Below are 19595 nucleotides of genomic sequence, written 5' to 3'. Positions count from 1 at the left end.
AAATAAAAATTAAATAGGCATCCTTCCTGGGTCCTGCAACCACCTTAGGTGCGTTGCTCCTCGGAGTTAGATAGAAGAACAAGGAAAAATTGCTGAACCTGTACATTAGCAAGCAATAATGAAGCCAGTACATCATACAGGTTTCCCTTCCGCGTGAGAGTTGATTCTGGAACATGACTTCCAACTTATAGAATATGATCTCTTGACTCTTTGATCTTCGTTCCTGTCTTCCGCTCTTAAATAAATTATCAATTGGGCAACGAGCTGGGGAGCAGCTCAGGAATGAGACCAGACCGGGCTGCATCGACTCAAATTCAAGATGACAGACGCGCCGGCCCAGCCTTCTCTCCTGGCAGCTCATCATCAGCAGACTCGAATCGCGAAGATTTAAGCCACGCATTGTAACCGGTTGGGTTTTCTGGTTCTCGTCGACTCGGCTGGATTTGTTTGGCATGAGGGCAGAGAGAGACTTTGGGAGGTGTGATTGATTACTTGCTAGATGCTGATTGCTTGCCGATTTACAAGGGATATTGTGGCATGCTCTGAGGCGTTATGGAAGCGGGTACAACTATGATGGCAGCAACGTGTCGCTCGGCCATGAAATGATTTTCATTCAAGTCATTTTATGACAATGCCTCGTGCATCATTCAAATGCGAGATCTTGTCTTACTCTGGCAGAAGTAACACACTCTTGTAGAATCGAAACTATCTTAATCAGACTGCAAGGATGATAGGAGGGAGGCCCTTCTAAGCGAGCCGACGATTTACGTCTTGATGAACAACTTACCGTATCTTGCTAGGTTTCCCGGGGTGGTTTTTAGATCTCCAAGGAGCATTACGACGAAAGATTACCACCATGTTTGTGGCCTTATTACTTTGACCGATCTCACATTCAAGCCCTCCAAATTATGACATGACGTTGAGAAGCGTACACGAAGAGGCGTGAGGAGAGCCCCCTGTTTCTCCACATAACGCCGCCAATTGGTTGCTGTGCCATTATGCATGCGAAAGTAAAGTCAACACCGAGCGAGATCTCACGCCGCCCGCGGATGCAGCACGACAGGGAGAAACTTGTTTCCAAGCCAGATTGATCAGTCCAGCGTCTGGGAGAAGCCCTTCTGATCTCGCCCATCGATCCATCCAAAACAAACAATAATACAAGAAGAAGACGCACACGGTATCAGGATCGGCCAGTCATTTTATTTACGCGGCCAGAGCCACCATGTAAGTATTCCTTTTTCTTCTGCGGCTGCCCAAACCCGTAAATATCAGTCAGATAAGATGTCAAGCAAGCAAGCAAGCTGAATCGCATCTCCTGCCCTGATCAAAGAATGCGGCGGTCCTGCAGAACCTATACACCTCTCCTCCTCCTGCTCCCGATATCGGCCCTCCAGATCGCCCCCTTCTACGAACCGTACGCCGTCCTCCTCTCCAACAACGAGTCCGTATCCGCCGCCGCCCACCGCCACGAGCTCCGCAAGCGGGATGGCAACTGTCCCGCAGACTTCAACTCCTGCACCACGTACCGAGACTCCGCCGGCGGCGCCTGCTGCACCGCCGGCTCCTTCTGCACGACGGACGGCGCGCAAAACATAGCCTGCTGCCCGACGGGCGCGAGCTGTACCGGATCCGTCACCATCGCGACGGGCACCCCGACCGGGCCGCTCCTGGGCCTCACCACGCCGGCGGACGGGGTGGTCTTCGGCGCGAGCAATCCGAGTCCGACGACCGCCGCCGCCGGGCCCCCCGCGACGATCACCGACCCGGCGGCGGCGGCGGCGGCGGTGTCCTACGTGGCAAACGCCTTCTTCCCCTTCCCGTACATCCCGCGGACGTACGCGAACAGCGCGGCCTGCCACTCGGCCTACCAGGCGTGCCAGACGAACTACGCGGCCTGCACCGCGGCGCTGGATGGCGGTGGCGGGAGTGGCGTGGGCTTCGGGGTGACCATCGTGGCGCCGAACGGGGGCATCACGGCCACGGCCACGGTGCAGAACTTGGGCTTGCCGAGCGCCACGAGTATCTGCAGCAGCTTGAGCTCGGTGGGCTGCTACAATATCGTGAGTGAGAACTGTGCCCAGTTTGGGACGGGGCCGCAGCTGGGGCCGGGCGCGACGGGGAATGCGGCTGCGAGACAGAAGCCTGCAGCGAAAGGCTGCTATGCCGTGGCGGGCATGGTGGCAGTCGTTGGTTTGGGCATCGCTGGACAGATGATTTGAGGATGGAATGTGTGAATCGGGTTATGAGGAATGTTCAAGAGTTAAGCGATGATGCATTGCATGGCCATGGCGTTTGGGATACTTGAAACTTGAGAAAACGATTTACGACCCGGGGGGGGGGGGGGGGGGAAGGAAGTGTATTTTATAATGGACGATCTGACGGTATCCAGCTTCTTCTCGCGTGCTTACAACGTGTCTATCGATGCCGGCAGGGGACATGCTGTCTGTAATTAGTTCTCGTGCTTTTATGGTCTACGCCCAGATGTATAGTTATATGCAACCTTGACAGAAGGAAGGTTCGTGAAGGCCGAAGCCAGTCTGGACATTTCCAATCTTTATTATCGGGACGTTTGAGAGGTGCAAGTTTGTATTGGTATCTATTCTATCTCCCTCCAGGCATCCAAAAGAAGGCTTCATTGCTCAGAACCATGACCACAGACGCCGTCGATAGAGCCCTGTGATTTTGGAAAACTGCCCATCAAATTTCTTATCGTGAAAGAATACCTTTGACGGTGCCCTCGAGAACTGGACGACCAACAATGGCAGCCTCTCCAATACCAACATGATCACCGCTGCCAAGCTCCATCCATCGCCTCAGAAGGTCGTTACTCTCCTTTGGCTTGACGTCGTTTCCTCTGGTACCAATAGTTATATGAGCGACTTGATTGGTACACTCCCATCCCTCATCAACGAGTTTAGCAACGATGGCCATGATACGGTCATCCCAGAGGATCTGAGCACGAGTTAGAGAAACACGTACGCTTACTTACCTACACACAGAGAATATCTTACCCTGTCTAACAACACCCTGCAGTTGCCAATCTTAGTGTTCGGGTTCGATGGATCACCACTACGAGTATGAAGATCGCTATATTTTTGCCAAAGCTCTGGGTTATCTTTTGAAGACGCACGGTGTATCAGAGTGACGTGGAATTCGGGCTGAACTCGGCGACTATCCTGGAGTTTCCTGAAGAACCGAGCTTCATTGGTCGAGACAGATGCGAAGGTGCTCTCGAGGATATCAAGAATCTGAGCTTTGGATAGATTTACTGAGACGTATTCCAGAGGCTTTTGCTTCTTGATAGTCGAAGCTTGTGGTCGCTGTAGAACGAGTCAGTGACAGTGTCGTGTAAATGTTTGATAGTGCTTACATTTTTCTGCTTCTGCTGGTTCGTGCCGTTCATGTCATTGCCTTGTCCATTTCTAGGTCTATGATCGCCGATTGTGTGTCGAGTCTCAGGCTTATATTCGCTGAGGGAGTATCTGATACCCTCGTCGAGATCTTCACTAGAGGGCATTTCGGGGATGAGTTTGGGGAACAGATTGTGCAGTTGACCAATAACGGTTTCCAAGTTTTCGCGGGAGTCCACAGTAGGATCAAGGTCGATGACAGCTTCGAATCCGTCATCGGGGCGTGTCTCTGCGTTGAGGGGTTCGAAGCGACGGATAAAATTTTCCATAATGCCAATGACTTTCTGTGAGTTCGAGGCTGCTTGAATGGTTTGATGGTTATCACCACGAGAGAGAACTCTGGTTCGGGTCACAGATCTGATATTCTTGAGAGTCTCCGGCGAATGAACAAAGTTCAGTGCAACAAGTCGAACATTGGGATGGCCTTTGTGAACGTCTTCAATGATCTGCTTACGCTCACGCTTTTCCGCGTTATTTCGATCAGCAAAGACAACTGGGGTATCTTGCAACTGCTTCAAAACTGCATCCGTAAATTTAGCTGGCCGGCCCGAGCCGGTGATGTTGTCGTTTTGTACGTGTCCCCAATTGAAGAGGTGTGTGAGGGCAACAGCGATTGTCGTCTTTCCGCAGCCTAGGGTAGCAACAGGTACCAGGATGACGTTCTTGTCTACATCCTCCGGGGCACCTCCTAGTTCAGCATACTCCTGTCGAATAATATCAGAGCCTTTGAGATTCTTTTCCTTCAAGAAGTCGTTTCTCAATTTTATGATGCCGTGGTTTTGTTGATAAGCTTCGCCGAGATGAGGGTTATCCGCAAGTTGTTTCCGAGTATAGAGCAAGTATTCCTCCGTGATCTTGACATGCTTTTTGTAACGAGCTGGCTTACCGCTGATGATAGCCTTCGTACACTCGCGCCATTGGCGGTACATCAAATATGGCTCCTCGAACTTGTACTTGAAAAACCAATCGGTGTATGGACCAGAGCCATGGCGAGCCTTGCATCTGATAACAAAGCCTTCAATGTCTCTGCCGTTGTAGTGGCCAGTCTCAGCGACCTGATCGAGAAAAGTCTTGGTCTCATTGATATCATCATAAAGCAAAAATTCGGTCTTTCGGAAGCCCCATTCCTCAGCGAAAGCCTGAACCTGAACGCCTGGATATGTCATGAATTCTGGGATATTGACATTGAGACCATGAAGATACAGTCCCGAACTGGCCTTATCGTAAGCAAGAATGTGCTCCTCGAACTCGTCATCACACAGCTCGAAGACTGCCGTAACGTTTCTCCTTCGAAGCTCCTTGGAGAGTTCCTGTCGGGTCTTGCCAACAGCTGCAAGATGCTTATCTACCCATTGTTCGCCAGCCATAGCATGACTGAGCGCGTCACCTCTGGGACCAGTCGAGTGCTTGCTACAGACGAGCAACGAGCCATCGTGAAGACCACTCAGGAAGAGGATGCAACCATTCTCTTTCAGACTCAACTCGTAGGGACCTTTCGTGGCTCTCATAATGGTGCTCCATCTGGTGGCTGCAACTTCATCTGTATTGAAGAACTTATCGTAGCCTCTGATGGAGATCTCAGGCTGTCCATTTTCATCCTTGCCAGTGAAGAGACCTCTGGCATAGGTTGGGAGATCATCACGCTTGTAGTCCCAATCTTGAAAACGCCACGAGTCAACAGTAAGCTTATCTGGAGAGTTGACTACCGGGAAGCTCGTTCTCTTGCAGCTGAAGTTCTTCTTGGTAGCGTTGGGATCTTTCTTCAGGCCAGCTTGGAGGGCGAGAAGGAAGGCCTGATTCTCCTCGACGTTTTGTGCCTGGTACGGAGCTTGGCCAAGCCCGGCCATGATTGCAAATTGTCTATGAAAACAAGAGATTGTTCTTGATGGGAGAGGCCTGAAGGTGACAGAGTGCTTGGAAGTACAAAGAGTAAGAGGTACAAACCGGAGGAGCGATTTGACCTTTTGCGAGCTGTGGTGAGATTGAAGAGGTCGAAGAGGTTGCGTCAATAGCCGGCGCAACATAACAAGAGGGAGGTGATAGCAGCCTGAGCGGGAGTAGCTTTCTCTTGCATCACAGTCTGTCTGTCTGTCTGTCTCTCTATTTGTGTCAGTCAGTCCAGGCCGTTGCAGAGTCTTCCCGGGGCACCTGAGGTAGTCAGACTGCAGGACTGCAGGAGGGAAGGAGAACGAATCCCTAAGATTCCACCAAACAAAAAGTCGACTTTTGAGTCATTTGAGTAGTGGAAAGCTGACCGGGATTCTCTTCCGGCCGTTGCAACTTGAACTAACTACGGAGTAACCCCAGCCGCAGATCTCTTCAGCCTTGTGGCGGGGCATCCATATAAAAAAAAGAAACAAACATTCATCTTCTTGCATATACTACATCACTTCTAGATGATTAGGAACTTCTATCGCAAAGCAGACAGAGCTCGCTACCGTCGATCTACCTACGAGAACCCATCAAATTCAACATGGCCACCCTTACAGGCCCAAACAACATCTTCGTCCTAGCCGCAGACAACCCAGCTCAAGTTATGCGACTCCTCGAAGCAGATCCATCTGTTGCGTCAGCCCAAGATGAGCACGGCTACTCCCTCGTACACGCAGCAGCATCATACGGCCATCGCGATCTCCTAAGAGCTCTCATCAATACATACAACGTCAGTGTCAACTTGAAGGACGAGGATGGAGAGACGGCACTGTTTGGCGTAGAGACTGTGGATACTGCGAAGGTGCTGGTCGAAGAGCTGAACGCGGATATCAAAGTTGTTGGAGCAGATGGTCAGAACGCAAGGGAGAGAATCGCGGAGGACAATGAATATCCTGAGGTCGCGGTATACCTACGAGTAAAGGAGCTTGAAGGTCAAACCAACGGCACAGATGGTTCTGCAGGTACTACCATCACTGGCTCAGAACCACCTCCACCCCTGCCAGAAGGAATGTCAGTAGACTTTGGCACCATGGCGCCCGAAGATGCTGGAGAGGTCGTGGACCCGGAGTTCAGACGCAGAATCGAAGAATTGGCGGCAGATCCGAACTTCGAAGGAGAACAAGGACAAGAAGCGCTACGAAATCTTATTTCAGAGGCATTGAGGGGTGATCTGGGAGCAGAGAGGGACGTACGCCAACGTACAAGCTGATCGTGCCTACTATTCTACGCAATATCCCACAAGACATACTCGTTTGGAGCATTAGGCAGCTTCAAAATCGCACAGTGCTTGCCGTTTCCCAAAGAACTTTCGCTGAACCCATCAACAAAATAAGCGAACCATCCCTCTCGCGGGGTGGCTAGTAGCAGCTGAACGAACATCTTGTGTGCCCAGCTGGGAGATACGAAACCTCGCCATGTGATCTTTACCAGCTTGCATGCTGTGAGAGTATCTCCTGGAAGAACATATCTGGAGAGAGCGGAGTCGATCTTATCGTCAGGATCTATTCTTGGGCTGCCGAGGAGGACTAGGGAGAGCCATTCTTGAGTTTCAACAGCATAGTCCTCAAAATCGGCCCCGTACGCCTTGTCTACGTCTGTCGGTGGGAGGAGCGAAGGCACGTTGACTTTCATCTCTTGAGCTGTGGGGATGGCAGTCTTCTTGATTGGAAAATGCGGTTCTATCGGGCTGGGTGTTATTGCTAGTCCACGCATTAGTATAGCTGCAATTGCAAGAAGTTCCGACCTACTCTTTTCTCCTAGATCCACAAATAGCCATGTGACTGGTTTCTTGAGGACATTCTTGAACGCGTAGACAATCCTGTCGAAACCCTTTTTTCCATGTAACATCGATGGCGAACGAAGCTCTATTTCGACCACTGATTCGACCGTTAGTAGAAAATTGGAGAAGGCCGGATTTACAACATACCCCATCGAGGCTTTGTTCCACGCTTGCCTTTGATACCGTCTGGCTTTCCCACCAGACCTGCTCGCTCGTAGCTCTCCCTATCCAAATGTAAAGTCAAGACGCCTAATAATATTAACATATTGAACTTTATAAGTATGAATGAAAAGATACCTTCTTTGAGACAGTAAACATTATCCACATCGGTTCTGCCCTCTGATAGCATCAGAACGTTGCCTATGACATGTCAGAGACTCGAAATAGAGACGTAATGTTCGAACCAATACCTCGCTTGATGTACTCGTTGAAGAATTCTCCCTCTAGCAAAGCACTGAGCGAAAGGATAACTCGACTGTAGACCGGCTTGGCAAAGTCCGTCGAGAGATCTTTCTTGATAATCTCATACAGCTCCTCGGGCAGTACGAGTTCGACCTTCAAAAGAATATCAGCGAAATCTAAGATAGTCTTAAGAGCTGTGCGAGTGGCCCTACCTTCTGTACGAATCTCTGGGCCAAAATTGAAGCGAAAGGCTTCCTCTTCACAGGGGGTTGTTTCGGGTCGAGATGTCCCATGACACCATGAGTGACGTCGCATTTGGGTTGATGCTTCGTTCCGGAAGTAAAGTCTAACATTTTGAGTTGATTTTTAAAGCAGGTAGGTTGCTGGCTGTTGATGTTGCTGAGGACGAAGATTGGGTCGAGAGCTGCCCGAGCTTTAGCGCTCTTTTCCCAGGGGTCCACGCTAGCGAGCAGGCCTAGAGATATTTCGATCCCTCTATGGAAATGGCCAATCCCATAAATTCCACAAACATTTTGAGAGTCTATTAATTCCAGACAATTGAAGAAAGTGAGATCTATCAGATCTCACAATGGAATACATGATCAGATTTACGCAGACGCATGAGACGTTCCGCCTCGCAGAAATAACAGCCTTAGCGGTGCTTGAGGGTATTGATCTAGAGATACTGTCGTACAGTCCCAGCGTGAGTCCGCGAGTCCACGTTTCTGTTCCCATACTCATGCTGTCTAGTCGCCTTACTGCTTCGTCAAGTTGCCATCTGAAGAAGCGGCCATCAGACTAGTCCGGAGAAGCATTCTAGCCAAAGCTATCTACGAAGTCTGGGGACGCGGATCTACCTATGAAGAACTCTATGACAACGTACGAACCGTCTCCCAACATCTTTGGCCTGTGTACAAACAGTCCACTTTCAAGTTCGCCATCGACTCTTTTCAAGGGTCCAGATCCACTACCGAACAAAGGGAACTAATCGAGAGTTTCAAATTCATCGGGCTTGAAGGACCCATCCGAATGAAAGGTGCAGAGCAGGAGTTCCGCATCTTCGAAGACTGGCAACTCGAAGCTCTTCATCTCAGTGCGCATCAACCACAAGCGGTCCATCTAGGACGGCACCTTGGTGGCTCAGACAGGGATTCGATCCTGAAATATGATCTCAAGAAGCGGAAGTACATCTGCACTACCTCCATGGATGCCGAGCTTGCTTTGATCACGGCCAACATCACCTTGGCTGCCCCTGGAAAGATTTTCTATGATCCATTTGTTGGCTCGGGTAGTTTCCCCGTAGCTTGTGCCCATTTTGGTGCTCTTGCTTTTGGGAGTGATATTGATGGTAGGAGTATCAGAGGGAAGGGTGAGATAAGCTTACGTTCGAATTTCCTTCAATATGGGATTACGGATCAATTTGGAGACAGCTTTGTTGCAGATCTTACGAACACCCCTTTGAGAAATGCGAGGATATTTGATGGTATCGTCTGCGATCCGCCGTACGGTGTAAGAGAGGGATTGAAGGTTCTTGGTAGCAGAGATCCTTCGAAGGGGAAAGAGGTCGTGTATCGTGATGGTGTGGCACATTATCTGTAGGACGAAAGTTATCTGTGACTGTTACGTTGAACTGACGTTCTACAGAGATCCAAATTATGTCCCTCCGAAGAAACCTTACAGTTTCCTGACCATGCTGGATGATATCCTGGAATTCTCGTCACAAACCCTGGTTGACAACGGTCGGTTATCATTCTGGATGCCGACTTCAAATGATCAAGATCAAGAGATCAAGATACCGGAACATCATCGCCTCGAGATCACCAGCGTTTGCACCCAAGCTTTTAATAAATGTAAGTTATCTTCCCAAGGAAACGTTAACAGAATTGACCTTCGTTTGAAAGGGTCCAGAAGACTCATCACATACAGCCGAATCCCAGATTCAGAGGTAATAAAGGGCCCTGCTCGGGAACAAAGAGCTCAAGAGGGCGCCGTGAACGCTGACGACCTGAACCCATTCAGGAAAGGGTACTTCAACGGATTCAAGGCAGCTTTGCGTTGAAGCACTTACTCACTTGGGATACCTAGCGATTTTGTGTAGCTGTTACAGGCTTCCATTATTTATTCTGCCAGAAACATCACTGCACCGAGCAAGTGGTATCGACGACCTGTCCCTGCCATAGCTTCACAGAAAGCAACAGTTGATATTATCATCAACGCCGGAAAACATCCTCGCAGATGAATGACCATGGGGTTCATATGAGGTTGACAGTCTGCTCTCTCTTTTGAAAAAGAGTCTATCTGATACAAGCCGCTTCAACAACGAACGAAGAAGTAGCTTTTTGCAATATCCCATCTGCCGTCTCAAATCTAAATGCTGGTGCCCCTAATCAGACAAAAATCTTGCTTAAAAAATTCGAACGGAAGAGCCCCAGCTAGCATGGTTTCCCGATTACCAGGCTGCATCAGCCCATCCGCCAACATTAGAGGCCCTCCCATATGTTACTCCCCAGTCCAACAAGCTCTTCGCACACTGCAACTCCCATACCGGTGGCACCGCACACATCGTACATCCATGACGCCTCTTAAGCAACCTCTTTCTGCCCCCGGGTATCCTCAGATCTAAGAATCTATCGGCTCGTCCCAGCTTCCCATCCCTACCAGACATTGCCAATCACCATAACCTCAACCCGATATCCAGTACCCAGCACCCTATAACTTCTCCCTCTCAATCCTCTTCAACTCCCTCTCCAACTCTCCCTTCACTTTCCCCACCAGCTCCGCCGCCTCCCCGTCATCCAGCTCACTCCTCTGCCCCTTCCCAAACATAGTAAAACTCCGATTCCTCGCCTCCCCATCGAGGTTCGGCCGCGGCACCAGATGGTAATGCACATGCGGCACGACCTGGCTCGCCGCGGCCCCGTTGTTCTGCACAATGTTCCAGTCCCAGACCCCCGTCACCCTTGCCATCACGCGGCTGAGCCTCGATACCCAGATCCCCAGCTCGGCTGCTTCCGAGGAGTTGACGTCGGAGATCTTCTCGCGGTGGGCGCGCGTGGTTATGAGGAGGTGCCCCGGGGAGAGGGGCATGATGTCTAGGAAGGCGACGCAGAGGGTGGTTGAGAGCACGACGAAGGAGGAGGGCGTTGTTTGGTCGTGGTTCGCGGACGGGGTAGGGGAAGGGGGATAGAATGTGGCGATGTTGCAGAAGGGGCAGCCGGGGTCGTGAGATGACATTTTTCAATGTGGATTGGAGGGCTGGTCGAGATTTCAATGCGTTGGGCGCATGGGGATATTTTGTCTGGTCTTTGGCGAGAGTTTGTGACGCGCTTCTTTTTCATCCGATGAAAAAGCGAGCCGAGGTTGAAATGAGACAGGATTGAAAAAACGCTTAGGACCACAAGAGTTGGGAGATTTTGTGCATCTCAATTATTGTGATGTTGCTCGACCTCATCTTACACTCTCAGAGAAGGCTTAGGCCTTGAATGAGTATGAGACGGATCGATTCTAGGACTTTATACTGATGCCCCAGTGTGTCCGAACCAAGGCTCATAGAGCTCTGGCAACATGTCCAATCTTAAGAAATCTATTCCTAACGTTCAGTTGAGTGGAAATTCAGATGCCTTTTTTGAGCCTCCAACACCGTGAACGCCTTATCAATGCTTCCACTGCCATGTTGAGCAGGTATCTCTTCTACCAGTCGTCGTCCTCATCCGAGCCATAGCTAACTAAACCTGTCTTAACCTTCGGAGGATCTGGCGATTTCTTCGTGTCAACGGCAGGGGCAGGAGCAGACTCCGCTGGCTTTTGAACTCCCTTCGATTGCACCACTGGGTTTTCTGGCTTTGGTTCCTCTTTTATCCCCGCAGACGCCGAAGCTCTTCGAAGCTTGACACCTTTGAGCCCTTCCTTGTCTTTGGTCCTCTTCCGTTTCTTGCCAGTAGCCCATGAACCCTCCTCAACTATAGGCGCTACTTCCTCAGCAGCAAGACCATCACTGCTCCTCCGGGCCTTCTTATCCTCTTCCTCCTGCTGCTGGCGAAAAAGTGCAAGTCCCTCTGCAGTCTCCCTCTTTATGCGATCCTCTTCCGCCCTCGTACTCTCAAGTACCGAGTCGAGCCATTCTGCTTCGTCCTCATCGACACCGCGGAATTGGTTCTTCAGTCGGTTCGCTTCTTCGAATGCTTCTTGTTTGGCAGCTATTACATTCAAAGCACCCCTGCGTGATCAGTCCATGCCCAAGTATCGATGTGTACGGCCGGTCTGGCAAGCTCAAAATACCTTTGTTGGCTTCGAGCGTCTCGAACAAGCTCTTGCCGTCTTGCTGTCGGGCCAGCTCAGCTCTGCGCAAGGCATTCGCTTCGATTTCTTTCTGGGCGGCTAGCCACTCATCACTGCGCTCGAGGGGAGCTTCTGATGTACCGCCAGATATGAAGCCGGAAGACATTGTTATGCGCGAATGGCTTGCAGTCAATTGCTTGCTTGGGTTATGCCCGAGCAAAAGCAGGATACGCAGTTACTACGGTAAGTGTCCTAGCGCGGGGCACCCGCATTGTCCGCTTTCTTGATTTTCGACAATGGTCGTTGGAGCTGGAAGTCATCAGCGGCGTCGGTGACAACTTATTCCAAACGATACAATTTCAGAATAGAAAGAACGTGCGTACATGTGATAATTTCTGGAACTATGCTCCCGCGAATATTAGCAATCGTCTTTGACACGCGCGCGAATCACAAGCATCTGCGAGCACCCTGGGTTCAGCGTCAAGAGCTTTCCAAACAACGTCAACCCCGAACATGTTGGCTCTTGTTGGCTCTCGTTGCGTCTCAGAGACTCTCATTGGCGCGCATCATCTGCCTTTTGCGTACCCTGAATCCATGCCAGACCCAAATTCAACTTACGCCCCCCACTACGCCTTCGGATCTGTTTTCAGGCCGCCCAACGACAGGGTACCGGCTGTCCCAGAGGGTGGGATAGACAGCCCTTTCCTCGATGAAGCGTAGTTATGCTGCAAGATGTTGAGTTTCCGCTGTGGATCCGTTATTCGGTGCAATAATTTCGACGCCTTTCTTGTAGGCCAATAATTCTGGAGTAGTGACGGGGTTCGGCTTCCTAGCAGGATAAGTAGCAAGCAGCTTCCCACACTTCCTCTTTCATACATCTCCCCCTCTCCCAAATCTCCTACACATCTGTACTTCACTGTACTTCAAGATGGCTACCACCAAGGTCACCCAGTTAGTAGCTCCCGCTTTCTCTCCGCCGAACTCGGTTCATGTTTTGAAAGCAGAAGCCTGCGGAGACTGGCAACTGTGTCTTCATGTCTATCACTCGCAAGACCACTCAGCTCACAATCCTTTTCTACCAGAAAGACATATACCCTCAATACCGGGGACAAGATCCCAGCTCTCGGACTTGGAACATGGCAGTCGAAGCCCCATGAAGTTGAGAAGGCGGTTGAGATTGCCCTCAGAAAGGGGTACAGGCACATCGACACTGCTGCACGTCCGAACTTTTCCAATAGATGAACAAGATCTAACGAGGTCATAGCTCGCCTATGGTAACGAAGCCGAAGTTGGTTTAGGAATCAAGAACTCTGGCGTAGCACGTGGAGACATCTGGTTGACTACAAAGCTTGACAACCCATGGCATAAGCGAGTCCAAGAGGGCATCGACACCTCTCTGAAGTCCCTCGGAACCGATTACGTCGATTTGTACTTGATGCACTGGCCTTGTTCTACAGACCCCACAGACTTGAAGAAGCACTTGCCAGATTGGGACTTTATCAAGACGTGGCAAGAGATGCAGAAGCTGGTCGGCACCGGCAAGGTCAAGAACATCGGCGTCTCCAATTTCGGCATCAAAAACTTGGAGATCCTGCTTAACGACCCTTCCACCAAGGTCCGTTATCCCCCCCCCCCCCAACTTACCCATCCTTTAATCTAAAAAAAGCTTCATATATTGACTGAAAGCGCGACAGATCGTCCCAGCAGTCAACCAAATCGAACTTCATCCCAACAACCCCTCTCCCAAGCTCGTCGCCTACAACACCTCGAAAGGTATCCATAGCACCGGCTATTCCTGTCTCGGCTCCACCGACTCCCCCCTCTACAAAGACCAAACTCTGCTCGAGCTTGCCAAAGCCAAGGGCAAGACACCCCAACAAGTACTGCTTGCCTGGGGTCTGCAGAAGGGCTGGTCTGTGATCCCCAAGTCGGTCAACAAGGAGCGAATCGAGGCCAACTTTGAGCTCGATGGCTGGGAACTGACACCGGCGGAGGTTACTAAGCTAGATGGGCTGAAGGATCGGTTCAAGGTCTGTGGGGACGCCTGGTTGCCGATTAAGGTGTTCTTCGGGGATGATGAGTAGATTTTTGGTGATGGCTGAGGTAGGATGGTGATTTTACTGGACAATTCACTGGCTATACCAGACTTGTGTTGCTGATGATGGTGATTGTTGTGAGGTGTGGATATTTAGCAGGTGCTAGTGCCCTACTTCGAGCAATTGATTGCTGAACATGTGAAACCAAATAAAATGCATGGCCCGCCAAGTCTGTGGCTGCGGCTCTTTTTTTGACCATGTAGTGCTACGAATTCGAAGTTAGCGAACGTCCTGCAAAATCTGAGAACATTGGAGAATTCGAGATTCGTAAAGCGATACCCCTAAATACACTTTCCTACTTCCAAGTCCCACTGGCAAGATAATTTCGACAAATTTCGGGATCGAAAGAGTGTGTATGTGTGTTCATAGGCAGAAGGCCAATGCAGGAAAATTTACAATACAACGAGTGTATCCCCAATATACCGTTCCTTCCCAGGCATATTGTCAATCAAAGTCCGGGTTGCCCCTTAGTAAATTTCGCCTGATCCCGAAGTGGCCCAAATCGCTTGCGTAACCCATAAAGCATATAAAAAAAGCAAAAAAAAAAAAATTATTAGAAGGCTAGATCCGTCGATTATTGTCGCATTGCTCCAGAAATCGGTATATTCCTTCTAGTCCTTCGTAGTCGGATGAGTCGTGTGGCGAGCTTTGCTTGCTGAAATACACAGACTCGCCGTCACTGGAGTCCTCGAGGCTCTCGTAGCCTTCGACCCATGGGTTCTCGATGATGTCCTCTTGGAAATCATCGTACTCGTATTCATGTTCAAGCTCATTGCCAGTTTGGGATCGAAGGGAGCCGCCTGGCGATGAAAGAGTATGTTCCGAAGCTGGTGCATATGGGAACAATAGGGCCATTTGTGCTCCCGCACTGTCGTTAAATTCTTCATCTTGGCAAATAATACCTCGCTGGACTCCAACTTCATCGCATAGTCGCTCTACGGACTCGGCGTCACATCCCGGGAAACGGACCCGGAGGATAGATTTCTGTTCTAACGTGATCGGGAGATCACCAAAACTTGATAATCGTTTCAGGTCATTCATGGTAGCAGCAAGATCCTTCAAGACGCGAGCGAAGTCGACGGAGAGGACATCCAAGAAGCCCTCTGTATTGAGATTGGTCTCGGCAACGGGCAATTTAGAGCCAAAAGCGGCACCCGGGGGGGAAAGGGCAGTTACTTTTGGGTTGACGTAGAAATCGATGTAGGAGCCTGGTGAAGCTCTGGGGATTGACTGCATCTTTTGGGTGATCTTGTCCTGAAGAGTGCTGATGCCACGGTATTTCTTCTCCCCAGCAGGATTCATGCCATCAAATTGAGCCTTGTGACCAGAGAGCCAGAAAGCTCGGACAGCCGCGGATACATTGTTCACAACTTGAGCTGGTGCTGCTGGACCATGCGAGAAATAACGAGCTCCGCCAGGGCGACTTCCTCCCAAGCTATAACCACCAGAGGTTCTTGGAAGCGTTCCTCCTGTAAGGTTGGGTCGAAGAGTCGATGAGAATGGAGCCCGTGTTGTCAATCTTGAAACAGCGGTAGCCGTTATGGATTTGGGGAAAGCTGCTCGGTTGATTCTTGTTCCTGGAGCCGGGCCACTGCTCATGAATCGACGGCCTGCCGCATTGGTAGTGCTGTGGGTCGTATACCATCTTCCCTTACTTTGACGAAGAGCTGCGACTGGATGTAGAGGATGTCGGGGAGAGTTTCGCACAAGAACTGGTCGTAGTTTACTAGTTGGTGATATTTCCGCAAAACGAATCTTTATCAAATTGGACGTCTTTTTGAAGGCACGTCTATTATATCGTCAGCAAATGCGGGGCAGCCAGGACGGAGTACCGTAGATGCTTGGTATTCCAGGATGACTGGTAAGCTTACTTGAGTGCCCCCATGGCTAAGGGGGCAAATATGCCTCCTGCCGGCGCCATGATAGGAAAAAGTTGTCGAGTGTTATCTTGTCCTGCAAATGTAATGGAGAAGAAGTCGAGGAAGTCGAGGAAGTTGAGGAAGTTGAGGGATCTTTGAAGTCTGACCTGGGCATGTGGCGAATCCTGTGGCCATGCAACGCCACCCCAACTTACTGTACTACCGGTAGTGTCGCCTTCCGGATCCACCAGACAGCTCCATGCATCCACAAATGCTTCCCATTATGCCAACGTCTTCCGATCAATAGTTCATGATCGAATTGAAATGACTCCCCATATTTGATTGCCAATCGCTGTCGTAGCACGAAGTGCAATTGACCTTTGGTGACGGATGTGCTATAGCTTCAGATAATAATCCCACGATAGCGAGATGCGTTGGATGGCCATTTCAGTCTTGCGATATAATTATGCATGTGCACGTGCCGGTCTGATCCCGTGACCGAGATCAACACTGAGCTAGCTACCCCGGCTTAGCGCTAAAGGTTCCGCGCTAAGAACTAGAAAAACTCTGCGACCCAGAGGCTCAACCAGCAATTTTTTCTTTCCCAAGCAACCAAGTCATTTTCTCGACTCCACGGTCGACACGACACTTTGTTTCTGCTCCTGACAATTCGTTAACACTCACTGTGAGTATGCACCAGCAGCTCTGTGCGACTGCTTAATTGTAAGCCTCCCCCTCTCCGAATGCTCTCGCGTTTGCTGCCAATCCGTCCGATGATGAGAGTTATAAATTTTGAACAATCCAACTCTTACATGACACCATGGGGATTCCTATATATCATTCTGAGTCAAGATGCGCAGCACGGCAGCTTTAAACACCTGTGCCATCGATCAGAGCCTATGCTAACCATTCAGCAGCACCCTGCCTTCCCCAATCGACTGCCGCCGCACTCTCGGCTCGTCAAATAAAAGGTTCGTGGTACAAATTTTCTCGTTTTCTTTTCGTTCTCCTAGGAGGGGGTGATGATCACTCGACATAATAGGAATTCCTCATTCTGAAGATATGCATGTTAGATACTGTCAAATTAAGTTTCAGCCTTGTCTGACCCTTCAACTTCTCCTCAAGACCAATTGACAGATCTTTAATGGACCCTGCTAATCACCGATCATAGGTACATACATCCTCCTTCAATCTTGTCTCTACACTACACACCATGATGAACTTTGAACGAACGGGCGGACAGACTGCGCACTCCGGTGCTGCTCTCATCAAAAACAGGGCGTACAAACCTTGTGAGGGTAGTTAGCTGGAAGTGCTTGTTGAGAACTCGTCACCTGATAATTGCACGATGACTGTGGAATTCGCAGAGGACCGCTAGGGGCGACTACACGATGCTAACGCGACCCTGTTTAGGTATACTTCAACAATTTTCCTCCACACTCTCCACAAGACCACTGCATCAAATGATGAAACTGTTATTCACACTGTTTGAGCAAACTTTGTTTGCAGATGAACGTACATACAAAATTCTGATTTAATGAGGTGAGCTCTCCCAACCCCCCAATCCTATAGCATTCAGCTAACCCTCTATCAGCCTGAAACTTGCTTTGGATCTTTACACGTCACTACGAGAGCCTCAAATGTTGGAAAGTATAACCTCGCTGACGTTGGTTCCACCAGATCTGCGCCCACAGCAAAAATTTCAAGCTTCGTGTCAAGTGTGAGCTTCCCCGTCTTTGCTATCACCCGTTACACCGCCCTTCAACTATGATGAAAACCCTTACTGCTGTTTTTACCGAGCCAACACATTGAAGAGACAACCATTTACCTTGGAGAACTGAGATAGTTGCTCAAGACCCTCAAGCAACCTGACCACATGGCATAAGACTCCAGCTGACTCTTCTTAGGACACATGTGCAAGTTGCAATTGAGGGATGTGGATCGGGCGAAGAACATTTTTAGCACAGTTGAAAAACTACTTTCTCGCCTCATTTTCTACACTCGCTTCCTGTTGTGATGCTGCTACAAGTGACGTCCTTGATCTTGATCAAAATAACGTGATCAAGCATCTCTGCATGATATGTTACTGTAAATTCCCGCAGAACAAATGGTGCCGTCGCTATGAAAACCCGCAGGCTTTAACGAACACCTGGTTCCGTCGTCCTCGCCCATGATCTGTGCCAACGGGTTATTTAACACTTGCTATTCAATTATCAGAAACTCAAAGGTACGGGCCGCGACATTGCTGCAGTCCGCAGTGAGAATGGCCCGTTCAGTCGAGATTCAAAGCTTCATTTATAGTACAACACATCCGTGTGAAGTATTTTTGGTAGAAACCATTGAACATTGACATAAAGAGACCGTGTACCTGTGCAAGCTCTCTGAATGCACGAAACAGATGCGGAGATAAATTGGTATCTATCCATCATCCTAAAGCCTCACCAAACGCCGGGGTATAGACCAGTCCCTGAAGAAAAACAAAAATCTGCACGCCTCAGCTCAAGCCCAGTCCACCCAGGTTCGGGGTAATATCTAAATCGAATGTCAAGCTCCGATCTCCTCGGGCGCGGCCGGGATAGAGCCCACGATCATCGCCTGAAGAGGGTACGTTCCGTTCCACCCGTGAGCCATCAGCGTCTTCTTCTCATCCTTCAAATGCCTGCCCAGGTAGATGATCTTGAGATTCGTTGTCGGAGGAAGCTGGTTGATGGACATGAGCTAGATTTACGAGACATGGAGAGCGTAAAAACTTACTTGTGCTTTCTCGAGTATTGTCTTGGTCACCAGTCGCACGGGCTGATTGTCCAAAGTCAAAATTTGCTTGAGAAATCAAGATCACACTTGACTTACATCTTGCTTGAGAATGGTGATCATGAGTGGTACCTCGCCACGATTACTGAGCCTGAAAAACGCACGAGAGAGTCAGTACCTTGTGGAGCTTGCTTGAAGAGGATTGAATAAATGCGGGAGGCCTTATGACTGAGAAACTGTATCACCTACTTCACATTGACTTTGATCTCATCATTGGGATCGAGCACCGCCTTACCCTTCTCTTGCCGAAGTTCATCTTCGCTCTCGTCGGTGATGTCTCCGCTCTCATCTACAAGATTAGTTGGATAGGATACGATTTCCGGAGGGATTTCATAACGTTCGCCGTTGAAATCCCAAACTACTGGGCTCAGCTGGCCATTGGTGTGAACGAATCCAGCCGCGTCCAACATGGATGATGCGGTCGCCAGCCCTCCGTCTGTATCCTCTGGGCCTCCCTCACTCCACAGTATTTCGAGAGCTGCCCGTAGTACCTGCCATAATTGGTCTTTACCAGTAACCCGGGTATCGAAGAAAGCAATGCGTTCCTCGTCAATTTGGCTTCGAGTCCATGTACGGTTCTTGCTCTCCCAGACGAGCGGTTTCAGACCATTGGCATGACGACCAGATCCATGATCATGGCACGTGGCTGTGGGCGGGCTGTGATTCGAGGCATTCGTCGACGATCGAGTAGCCAGCATGCCATGTGAGGCATTGACAGGTTGCGTGGTGTTTATGGCATGGGAGGAGGAATTGGGATCATTCGGTCGCTGTGGGGGTTCCGAGGATCCGGCCGGGGCAGAGCAGCAGGCTCCCTATCAGCGTTTTAGCTATGTCCTGATTAATATGTAGGGCCTTGGGGTTGTTACCATGGCTCCAGCTCTGTCCGGAATCCAGCGTCGCGCGCGCAAGACTCGAAAATGTGGATGGAGTGAAGGAGAAGGCTGTGCCCCTCGATAGTGTGTTGTCAACTTGACTTCACTGTGAAAAGGGAAAAGGGGACGTGGACCAGAATAATCTTTCTGGCAAA

The 19595-nt window shown here is 50.0% G+C and overlaps 10 protein-coding genes across 10 annotated transcripts; 4 read left to right on the top strand and 6 right to left on the bottom strand.

Moving 5' to 3' along the window:
* Positions 1 to 1331: 1331 nt before the first annotated feature.
* L3040_003225 (uncharacterized protein) lies at positions 1332 to 2219 on the top strand (the record flags this gene model as incomplete). Its single annotated transcript, XM_007293756.1, has 1 exon — positions 1332 to 2219. The coding sequence occupies one exon, from the start codon at positions 1332 to 1334 to the stop codon at positions 2217 to 2219; it is 888 nt and encodes a 295-aa protein (XP_007293818.1).
* A 487-nt stretch (positions 2220 to 2706) lies between these two features.
* L3040_003224 (uncharacterized protein) lies at positions 2707 to 5257 on the bottom strand (the record flags this gene model as incomplete). Its single annotated transcript, XM_007293757.1, has 3 exons — positions 2707 to 2952; positions 3012 to 3320; positions 3371 to 5257. The coding sequence occupies 3 exons, from the start codon at positions 5255 to 5257 to the stop codon at positions 2707 to 2709; spliced, it is 2442 nt and encodes an 813-aa protein (XP_007293819.1).
* A 626-nt stretch (positions 5258 to 5883) lies between these two features.
* On the top strand, positions 5884 to 6552 carry L3040_003223 (uncharacterized protein; the record flags this gene model as incomplete). The annotated part of the gene is made up of 1 exon (XM_007293758.1): positions 5884 to 6552. The coding sequence occupies one exon, from the start codon at positions 5884 to 5886 to the stop codon at positions 6550 to 6552; it is 669 nt and encodes a 222-aa protein (XP_007293820.1).
* Positions 6553 to 6566: 14 nt separating this feature from the next.
* On the bottom strand, positions 6567 to 7877 carry L3040_003222 (uncharacterized protein; the record flags this gene model as incomplete). The annotated part of the gene is made up of 6 exons (XM_066154385.1): positions 6567 to 7042; positions 7091 to 7219; positions 7270 to 7371; positions 7420 to 7482; positions 7533 to 7677; positions 7737 to 7877. 6 exons carry the CDS (start codon positions 7875 to 7877, stop codon positions 6567 to 6569), a joined length of 1056 nt encoding a protein of 351 aa, XP_066012353.1.
* Positions 7878 to 8113: 236 nt separating this feature from the next.
* Positions 8114 to 9583, top strand: L3040_003221 (uncharacterized protein; the record flags this gene model as incomplete). The annotated part of the gene is made up of 4 exons (XM_007293760.1): positions 8114 to 8227; positions 8275 to 9119; positions 9169 to 9374; positions 9426 to 9583. 4 exons carry the CDS (start codon positions 8114 to 8116, stop codon positions 9581 to 9583), a joined length of 1323 nt encoding a protein of 440 aa, XP_007293822.1.
* A 650-nt stretch (positions 9584 to 10233) lies between these two features.
* On the bottom strand, positions 10234 to 10758 carry L3040_003220 (uncharacterized protein; the record flags this gene model as incomplete). Its single annotated transcript, XM_007293761.2, has 1 exon — positions 10234 to 10758. One exon carries the CDS (start codon positions 10756 to 10758, stop codon positions 10234 to 10236), a length of 525 nt encoding a protein of 174 aa, XP_007293823.2.
* A 456-nt stretch (positions 10759 to 11214) lies between these two features.
* On the bottom strand, positions 11215 to 11968 carry L3040_003219 (uncharacterized protein; the record flags this gene model as incomplete). Its single annotated transcript, XM_066154384.1, has 2 exons — positions 11215 to 11720; positions 11803 to 11968. The coding sequence occupies 2 exons, from the start codon at positions 11966 to 11968 to the stop codon at positions 11215 to 11217; spliced, it is 672 nt and encodes a 223-aa protein (XP_066012352.1).
* Positions 11969 to 12730: 762 nt separating this feature from the next.
* On the top strand, positions 12731 to 13886 carry L3040_003218 (uncharacterized protein; the record flags this gene model as incomplete). Its single annotated transcript, XM_066154383.1, has 4 exons — positions 12731 to 12753; positions 12885 to 13017; positions 13067 to 13417; positions 13497 to 13886. 4 exons carry the CDS (start codon positions 12731 to 12733, stop codon positions 13884 to 13886), a joined length of 897 nt encoding a protein of 298 aa, XP_066012351.1.
* Positions 13887 to 14459: 573 nt separating this feature from the next.
* On the bottom strand, positions 14460 to 15819 carry L3040_003217 (uncharacterized protein; the record flags this gene model as incomplete). The annotated part of the gene is made up of 2 exons (XM_007293764.1): positions 14460 to 15687; positions 15770 to 15819. 2 exons carry the CDS (start codon positions 15817 to 15819, stop codon positions 14460 to 14462), a joined length of 1278 nt encoding a protein of 425 aa, XP_007293826.1.
* A 2482-nt stretch (positions 15820 to 18301) lies between these two features.
* L3040_003216 (uncharacterized protein) lies at positions 18302 to 19437 on the bottom strand (the record flags this gene model as incomplete). The annotated part of the gene is made up of 5 exons (XM_066154381.1): positions 18302 to 18457; positions 18512 to 18553; positions 18608 to 18659; positions 18758 to 19380; positions 19435 to 19437. 5 exons carry the CDS (start codon positions 19435 to 19437, stop codon positions 18302 to 18304), a joined length of 876 nt encoding a protein of 291 aa, XP_066012350.1.
* Positions 19438 to 19595: the final 158 nt, after the last annotated feature.

Source organism: Drepanopeziza brunnea, assembly GCF_022702325.1.
Source record: "Drepanopeziza brunnea f. sp. 'multigermtubi' strain 214-2 chromosome Unknown ctg4, whole genome shotgun sequence".
NCBI lineage: Eukaryota > Fungi > Ascomycota > Leotiomycetes > Helotiales > Drepanopezizaceae > Drepanopeziza > Drepanopeziza brunnea.
The sequence above is the reverse complement of the archived record's forward strand: the minus strand, read 5'-3'. Positions and strand labels throughout refer to the sequence as shown.